The 9,384-nt window shown below is 40.6% G+C and overlaps 1 protein-coding gene across 10 annotated transcripts in view; it reads left to right on the top strand.

Annotated features, from left to right (window-relative positions):
• SLC34A2 (solute carrier family 34 member 2) overlaps positions 1–9,384 on the top strand; it is a 58,948-nt gene that overhangs the window by 46,758 nt on the left and 2,806 nt on the right. For all 10 annotated transcript variants that reach the window (XM_083835722.1, XM_083835721.1, XM_083835720.1 and 7 more), the window contains 10 exons: positions 3–117; positions 227–361; positions 961–1,089; positions 2,024–2,167; positions 2,793–2,904; positions 4,713–4,908; positions 5,452–5,547; positions 6,856–6,976; positions 7,687–7,854; positions 9,229–9,345. In XM_083835722.1, coding sequence (XP_083691848.1) covers positions 12–117; positions 227–361; positions 961–1,089; positions 2,024–2,167; positions 2,793–2,904; positions 4,713–4,908; positions 5,452–5,547; positions 6,856–6,976; positions 7,687–7,854; positions 9,229–9,345 — 1,324 coding nt within the window. In that variant the 5' untranslated portion in view covers positions 3–11. The remainder of the gene's footprint in view (positions 1–2; positions 118–226; positions 362–960; positions 1,090–2,023; positions 2,168–2,792; positions 2,905–4,712; positions 4,909–5,451; positions 5,548–6,855; positions 6,977–7,686; positions 7,855–9,228; positions 9,346–9,384) is intronic.

Below are 9,384 nucleotides of genomic sequence, written 5' to 3'. Positions count from 1 at the left end.
AGTCACAGATCATGGCTCCTTGGCCTGAGGTGGACAAGCCTGAAACCAATAACTATATCGGAGATTCTTCCAAACAAAACCAGAACATGCCGGGAAAAGAAGGAGAAAATCACAAAGGTAACGTGTGCTCTCACCTCTGAGTTAGAGATATGTAAGTTTGATGCTCCATGGAGAAGAGGGAAAGTAATTAAACTTTTTTTTTTTTTTTAATGTTCTATTTCATCAGGCAACGTGACTTCACTTGGAAATAAAGTGGAAATTCAACCTGCATTTTCCACAATAGCCTTGATAGATGAGACAACACCAGAAGAAGACCCATGGGCTCTGCCAGAACTGCAGGACGCTGGGGTCAAGTGGTCAGGTAGATATTTCTCAGTAAATAAGCTACCTGCATTTATTTTTTTTCCATTACTTTTGCTGTCTTTGTCTCAGTTATTTTTTCTGAAATGGTATTTGCTGCAGAACAGAATTTAGGATTTGAGCAGTTTTGAGATGTAGGCTTTACACTTTGTGTCACCTTCCACAGTGGTGAAGTTGGGATATTGTATTTACGCAGCTTAGAAGGAATTGGAAAACATGCTGCTTACCCTCCTTAAAGCACAAGGGGATATATGGAAAACAACCCAAAAGCCGTCTGATCTTATTTTCAGGCTCCTATTTATCCTTCTTTACTCAGTAGGATGAATGTGTAAAACCAAGGATCAGTCTTGGTCTTCATAACGCATTTATCATATACCAAAGGCTTTTTTATTTTTTTTTTCCTTGGTAAAACTAGCTAAATGAACTACCCATTTCTGCAGTTGAAATTTGGATTAACCATAACACTCTTTTAATTATACACTGGGGTCATAACACCATACTTAACTCTGTAGTCTCTGCTTGCACATTAAACTGTTCTGGAGAAAACACTAGATAACATAAATAAGTTGTTTTTTTATGTATAATGTATTTGTTTTGCAGAACTGGATGGAAAAGGAAAAATCATTCGTGTACTCTACGGGATAGGAAAGTTTATCATCTTGCTTGGATTACTCTACTTATTCGTGTGCTCTCTGGATGTACTGAGCTCTGCTTTTCAACTGGTAGGAGGTAGGTATGAAAATGCATCTAAAATATCAGGAATAATGAATACAAATGAGGCATTAAATGTCATCCGAGTGAACAAAATGCAAGTTTCACTCTTCAAGAGCATAATGCATAGATTTATGTGTAGAGATACAGAGTCAGAAGTATGTATCTCTGCTTGAAAACTGGCTTTCCTCTGCAATAAAAAAGGGCCTTTGTTTCTCAGATTACAAAGAGCTGTTGATGTAGGGATTATTGGCCCCAGTTTCTTAGGAGGTTCCTGTTACTTTAGCGATAGTTTACACAAATGCACCTGAGCATAAATCTGTCCCATGTGAAAGTCATTTCAACAAGGAGAAATATCAAAACTATGCTCTTGATCAAAGCATTCTGCACTGAAATGTCTCTCAATCCTTCAAAGATGAAAACTATTAAAATATATTTTCACATTCACCTCTCTCCAAGGGTTGAATTCTGCTGATGGATTCAGAAGTGGTTATCAAAGAAATATGTGATCTGCAGAATTACCTGGATTTTCAGCAACACGGAAAGCTACCGGAGCAGAATTACTCAAAATTATTAAAGTAGCTTTCCTTGACGCAGTAGCCAAAAGCCATCAGGGCAGAAATAGCATTTAAATCTCTGTATATGTGTTTTTTTTTCTTTACGGTCTTTCTTCTGATGATGGTTTTATATGCAGAGTTCTTTGCAGAGTTCACTGTAGCTTGTTTAGTCACTGAAATGAGAAAATATAACATATTGCCTGATAACTGATAAACTGAGAGTTCAGAACTTGAATTTGGATCCCTGGGCTACATCACCTTGTACATTTTTTGGCTGGCAAGCATGGCTACCTATGTATCATATTAAATGGTTGAATGATCTTTAATTAAATGCTCTGCTAATTCCTATTGACTTCACCTTGTACTTCCCTCACTCTGAGAATATGTTCTTGCAGGTAAAGCAGCAGGGGACATTTTTAAAGATGATTCAGTGCTGTCTAATCCTGTTGCGGGACTGGTGATCGGAGTTCTGGTGACCGTTATGGTCCAGAGCTCCAGTACTTCTTCATCCATTGTGGTCAGCATGGTGTCCTCCACACGTAAGTCTGCTTACAGTATCTTCCTAAAGATCACCCACAAATCTCAGTGTGGGGTTGAACAAATGTTCCAACCTGTGCTGAAGTTGTAGAAGAATTGGGTGTAGGAGTAGGAATAGCAGGAAAAGCCTTTCACAACTGCTGCCTTGATACCAAATTAAGGAAAAAAAATAGGGGGAAGAAAAAGTTAATACACTGCAGAAAATGGTGTCCATAATAGCAAAGAAAATCACTGGAAAGCCTTGGTACTGAATGCATTAACTTCTAAAGTATCTGTATTGCTTTCTTTTGTTAGCCAATTACCAAACTTCATATGTTTCTAGCATCATTTCAAAATTCTGCAGTAAGTAGGAAAATGCCTGGGACAGAAGAGACTCTTACTCTGGCCTTCTAACATGCGGTGAAAGGAGATAACCACGGGCTGCAGTGGGGGGTCACTAGACTATCAGAGTACCACATTCCCAAGGGGATTGGTTAAAGCAAACATGTCTGGATTAGAGTGTCTAATCCCAGTGACATCAAGGGAAGTCAGGTCCCTGTGGTGTTAACATAGATTCATTTTCATTGGACCAAATAGCTCGCTGATGATCTGATTTTTTCATTCAATGCTTCATTTTCTACTTTCTAGTGCTGACTGTGCAATCAGCTATTCCTATCATTATGGGGGCAAACATTGGCACCTCAGTTACAAACACAATTGTGGCACTCATGCAAGCCGGGGACAGGAATGAATTTAGAAGGTATTGTACTTAAACACTAGATCTGAAAAGTTGCTTTTCTTCCTCCTTACTAGGTTTTCTCCTATATTGCCTATCAGCACTACAGCCATTCAACCCTTCTACTGACCAGAATTTTAATGTCTAGTTAGGAAAATTGCAAGAAACTTCTAAAGCAAAGTTAATGACCTATAAATGCAATAGATCTTAATCATAAAGGACTTTACCATTTATCTCAATGAAGCTTAAAAGAAAAGTTCATTTTTTTTTGCTTTGTCCTATGAAATTATGATGGGAATTCTGTAGTTTTCAGCTTCCTAAACTGTCCGCTTTGACATGATAGCAAGTTTTAAGCTGTTGTCATTCCTCGCACAACTGCCAAAGTACAATGCTGTTTAGATATATGGCTTCATATACATAAAGAAAAGCATATTGGGTTCTTTTAAATTTTTGTGGTTTTGTAAGATTCCACCATTTTAAACAGGATCTTACACAATGATAAATTTTCAAACTACTCCAATGATGCCACCCACTTTTTATTACTTCTTAATTATTGGAGTTAATAAATCGACAATACACTATTTTGATCTACTTTCCTTAAGAAGGACTCCAGTGCTCCAGGCTTTTGAAGTCTACAATAAGCAACAGCTGGTAGCCATAGAAAAATGAAGTGTATTAGCTGTCAAATAAATAAAGCAGCAACTTTTTTTGCTGTCACTTGGCATTATCACTAAGAGCTCCCTTTATCACATAGAGCTCTCATTAATTGGAGATGGGCAGTTAACTTGGGAGGGATATAAGACTTTAGTATCTTATATTTATGGCATACCAAACATACAAAATACACCTAGCTGAAGCATATTTCTCCAAGATTTGCTGTTTGGAATCTTTGGTTGAGCTAGTTTCTGTCACTTAAATTCCAATGACAAAGTACCTTAGTAGTTTCTAGTCAAGAGAAATGAAATAAATAATAATGGGAAAGAAGTTTTTAATGTAGTCATTAACAATCACTTTAGTCTCTAAATACCCTCTGCATATGCTTGTTCTGTAGGGCACTCACAGGTGTATTTTTCACAAAATGGAAAAAAAAACTCTGGTGACCACCACCGATTAAGATATTCTCTCTGTGGTAGCACTCTCAATTTTGTTGGCCTACTTTGAATGCTCCACCTAATTTGCCCTCAAGCAGTTTGGAACCTAAACTACAGGATTAGCATTTCAAGGAATATTATTTCCTCCACATTTTTCTTCCTCTACAATGCTTAATTTAAGGAGTCATATTTTAAAACAAATACAGGCATATTGCATAGAATTAAGAGGAGCACAAACACCTACCAGGAACTTTGGAAAGAGTGCCCTTGAGGAAATAGCTGTGGCTCCTCAGGTTGTGAAGGAGAGGCTGGAAGGGAGCTGTACACCCATGCTTTGCAAGAGCATGTGAGAGGGCTGCAAAGAGACGTCTTCTGCATGAGTCAGGGAGAACAGATCCTAGAAGCAAATCCTGGTTGAGAATTAGAAGTGTACCAAAACAGGGTGAGATACAAAAACAATGTAAGCTGTTAAGTACACTTGGCAGCCTTGTGTTGAGGATTACTTTTGTATTTTCTAGTTTTTCTTGTTCTGGTCACCTTGGCTGACTCTTTCACTTGGGCAACGGTGTGGAAAAAACTTAGAGCTCTGTAATAAAGCAACCATCTTCTGGGACCTTAGAAATGAAATAATTCCTATCTGGAAATGGGCTTCATCCCCACCCTTATGATTTCATATTTAATTGAAGTTGTGCACATATTGTTTAATTAAAAGCAGCTCTATTTTTGAATTTCTTCTTGCAGGGCCTTTGCCGGGGCAACAATCCATGATTTCTTCAACTGGCTTGCTGTGTTTGTGTTGTTGCCCATTGAAGTAATTTCTGGCTATCTTTACCATCTCACTAATGTTATAGTGGAGTCCTTTCATCTTGAAAGTGGTGAGGATGCCCCTGAGCTACTAAAAGTTATTACAGACCCTTTTACAAAGCTCATCATTGAGGTAAGCTCTTTCTCTCTTTAATGAAGCTACTTGCTTGATACCACCACAGCTAAAAGGAATGCTCTGAATATGGGAAAGGGACTCAATCACTTCTCTGTGTCCTTGGGGTAAAGCTCATTAGCAGGTGGATTCATAAAGACCCAGCTCCATAATTCCCACTTCTATTTCCCCCACATTTCACCTTCATGAGGATAGGCCTAGCAAGAGGGCTGGGAAGGCAGGTGACGTATGGGGTGGATGGGATGGCAGCCTGTTGCTTCAGGCAGTTGTGTCAGTGTAGCTGTTTAAGCAGAATGGCTGAGATGATGGGGTGAGTGATTTGGGGAGAATGAGACACAGTGTGAGTATTTGTGCACGTGAAGTTGTACCTTTTCTGGGAGTAAAACCCATCCTCCCTGCTGGGCAGCAGCTCCAGCATTAGAGATGGTCATGTAGGCTTCATGTGGCTGAGCTTCCAAAAGGGAAGTCATTATCTGGGTAGAGCTGAACAGAAGTGTGTGGTGGAAGTTGGACTAAGACTGTTGTTTTTCTTTGTTTTTTAAGCTTGATAAATCTGTAATAAATGCAATTGCTACAAATGACGAATCAGCAAAAAACAAAAGCCTTGTAAAGATTTGGTGCGTAACTGAAACCAATGTGGTGAGTATTATGTTAAATTAGTTGTCAGGCTCCTCAGGAAATATTTATTGATCCATAGCTGGCAAGGCATTGCTTATCATAGGATTGTGAAATTAGATTTTTAAATGAGTATTTATTGCTGCAGAAAAAGAATGAAGACAATTTAATGTAGCTTTTGTACTGCTTAAACCAAGCATGTCATACCAGCAGCAGGCTTGACTTGGTTGCTTTTGCAGGCCCTTGCTTATCAGAACTGGTGGTTTGGAGCCAAACCTTCTACTCCTTTCACATAAAAATGCCTTTAAACTTGGCACTCCTACAGAATCCCTAAAAGTGGAAAAAATCTGCAACGTAGGCCCAAGAAAATCTCTTTTTGCCCACCTATCTGATCTAAGCAGCTTTATGTGCTAGTGTGGTCTGCTGGCAGTTGGTTACTTCAGTTTTCTCAGAAAACTGCCTTCAGTCAAAGCCTCTGTGTGGCTAAAATCATCTGTTCTTCACCTGAGCAACACTGCAGCTTGAGGAACTTGTTGCCCAGATTGGCACCAAGGAGTACTTTGGTGGACTGTGGAGCTGTGTCTGGTTTGTGTTGTTCAGCTAAACTAACAACTAGAGCATTGAACAGCCCCTGGACCTCTAACGAGAGTTATTCTACTTGTTAGTGGGTGTATAAAACTGATTCCCGAAGTCCTGAGGCAGCAGATGCTAAAGGACACACAGAGTGGAGATTAAAATTGAGTTTTCAGAGGAGCCCTGCTCCTATTGAATGATGATCTGGATGGCCAGTGAAATGCTAGCCATGGCAGACAGGGCCAGGAGCAGGCCATGGTAGCGTCAAACTCCGCTTGGGTTACCTGCAGCGGCGCCGGCTGCTCCACCTCAGGTGCAGCAGGAGGCTGAGGCGGGCCTGCTGCTCCCAGTGCCCCCTCAGGTCTGAGTATCAGCATCCTGCAGTCCTCCCACGCCTAGAAGGAGAGCAATGGCACAGAAAGTGCAGGCTGAACTGTGAATCTATTTCTGTGAGCCCTGAGATCAGTAATTACGGTTCTTAGCTACTGACGATCTGGTGATATGGTTGTTCTGACATAGAAGGTTTCATCTTTAAAAGTCGTATTGACTGACCTGAGTAACAGCTCAGCTGTTTATTTTAACAAAACAAAAAAATTTTGCCATGTCATTTCTCTGGTGTCATTAATTATACTCCAGCTTACAAACCTGCCTGTAGCTGCAGTTGATGAATTTTGGTTGTAGCAAAAACCTAGAACTTTGTATGGGCTCTTAAAGAAGGCTGTAGGTGACTGAACCATCCGCTTTCTCTGGCAATTTTAGACACTGCAGAATGTCACAATTTCACCTTCAGAAAACTGCACGTCTCCTGACCTTTGCTGGACTGAAGGAAACGTGACATGGACCATGAAAAATATATCTGAAACAGAATATATCAGCAAATGTGAGTAGTAAAACTATTTCTCCTTCTGCAATACTTTTACAGAGGTGCTTATCTTCCTAATGGTGCCTACAGACCTCTTCAGACTTGTATCAAGAGGCACTCGCCTGTATGCATACACAGGGTACTACTACAGGTGCAGTCAAAACAGCCTCTGCTCTGCTGTACAGCTAAATCATCGTCATCACTGCATCTGGCTGCGCATGGATCCCTTTCCATGCTCCCTGATGCCAGTAATTGGGGTCCTCGGTATCATGATACCCTTGCTGTCCAGGTGACTCGGTGCTACAGTTACTGTGCTGTGGTGGCAGCTTGGACACCTCCATCCCTATATGTTCAGGATGTTCAGCAGCCATTCCCAGGCACAGAGCCGTCCCTGGGAAGAGCTGACTCACAGCCCAGCTTGGAGCACACCACAATTTCCTCACTCCATTGTTATTCTCCTTCCTTGCACATGGTCACCCTGCTTCTGCCTGCCCTGCAGACGTGCCCGCTGTGTATTTATGAAAGTGTACATACACGAGTTCCTCTCAGGCATAGCTTTTGTGCAGCCAGGGAGGTGGCATTTTCACTCTTTTCGTCACCGCCTCAAGCTGTGTGTGCTTTGGTCTCAGGTTCTTAGGGCTATGCATGAAAACCAGAGCTGGCCTTGGGATCAGAAGCAAAAATGTGACTAGGCCAATTTGTTTTCCTTTTCTTTTTTTTTTTTTCAGGCCGGCATCTCTTTGCAGAAGCAGACCTGCCTGATCTTGCCATCGGTCTCATCCTTCTGGCTTTGTCCCTGCTTGTTCTGTGCTCCTGTTTGGTGATGATCGTTAAGCTATTAAACTCTGTACTTAAAGGACAAGTGGCAAGTGTTATCAAGAAGACAATCAACACTGGTAATTACCTGCTTTTCCTGAAGATTGCTCTTAGAAATAGCAAGGACGTTAGGCACATTTATCGACATCTCCTGTTCTGTTATGCAGTTATTACAGAATAGGTTCAAGAAAACAGTATTAAACCAGAGTCATCACCCCCCGATATTTCTTCAGCTCAGCATGCTATTTTCTTCCTTTTAAAAGCTATTAGTTAACAGCTTGCTTGTGGACTGCAGATTAACAGCAGAGACCAAAGTTCAGGCTCTGTATCTTGATGTATAATCATTAGCTGTTGGAAATGTAATCTTCATATCCTCAAAAGATAGTGCTGAGATCATGACTGCCTGCTTGGGCACAGGGCCTGCATGTTTCTTTTAAAGTAAGCTGAATAAATGTACGTAGAGATTAATGATCTAATTTCCTTTACTTGCCCTGCTCCATTCCTTAACCGTCTCCTCAGGGTGAAAAGCAGCCCTGCATATTGGTACTTTCTGTCTTTCCCTCTGTTATCCAGGTGATTTTTCAGCCTGTTTTCATTGTGTGCAAACAGCTATTTTGTCTTGTTTTGTTTTGTTTGTTTTCCACTTGGCTGCCTTTTCTTCATTTTCCATTGAATGGAAGGTCAGGACCTGTACCAGGGAAAAGCAGTCCTGGCATACACCTGATTCTGTTAGAAGAGAGTGCTCACAGACATGGGGAGGACAACAAAGTGGTCCCCTTTCTATCTTCTCCTGGGCAAAGAACACTGCCCAAATCAAAATAAATGAGTAGAAAGTGATCAGCTGCCAGTTACTGTTCATTTGTGACCTACTTGGAATCCCTCTATGTCTTCCTGACTGATGGAGTCCTGACCTCTTGTCACTCATAAATCTGCAGACTATTGTGCTTAGTTTCTCTGATCAGTGTGATTAGCTTTTCTTTGCAAGAGTAACAAGTGAATTATGAGGAGATGATCAGCTTAAAATTAGTTAAAACAAACCACCTTATTTTCTCAGGATAGTCTTCAGAACTTTGAAGACCTGATTCCTGTAGCAGGTGCCTGCTTGCCAAAACCAAGATGCTTTAAACATCTAGAAAGTTTTGTGTTGAGCTCAGTGGAAAAATTTCTGGTACCTACTCGTATTACAACACACATGCTACCCTGGGTCAGGACAAAGGTCTACCTAGTCTAGTATCCATCTCACAGTGTGTCCAGTAGTGGAAGGCTGGGGAGAGAGTACAAAGAACAGGGTAAATTAAAGTAATAGAACTCACTCTGACCCCAAATCTTTTTGTTTTAGACAATATGCAAGCAGTATATTTACATTTGAAATGCTTAATAGTGTTTTCTATATGACTGGAACATTTTGTTATTCTAAAGACAATGATGTCCTCCTTTTTTTTTTTTTTTTTCAGATTTCCCTTTTCCTTTTACTTGGCTAGCTGGATACCTGGCTATGCTTGCAGGGGCTGGCATGACCTTTGTTGTCCAAAGTAGTTCTGTTTTCACATCTGCTATTACACCTCTTGTTGGTAAGTTGTCAATATTGTAATTTTTATCCCCATGTTTTA

This window comes from Anser anser (assembly GCF_964211835.1).
Source record: "Anser anser genome assembly, chromosome: 4".
NCBI classification, from domain to species: domain Eukaryota; kingdom Metazoa; phylum Chordata; class Aves; order Anseriformes; family Anatidae; genus Anser; species Anser anser.
Note: the sequence above shows the minus strand (reverse complement) of the source record. Positions and strands in the feature narration are given on the sequence as shown.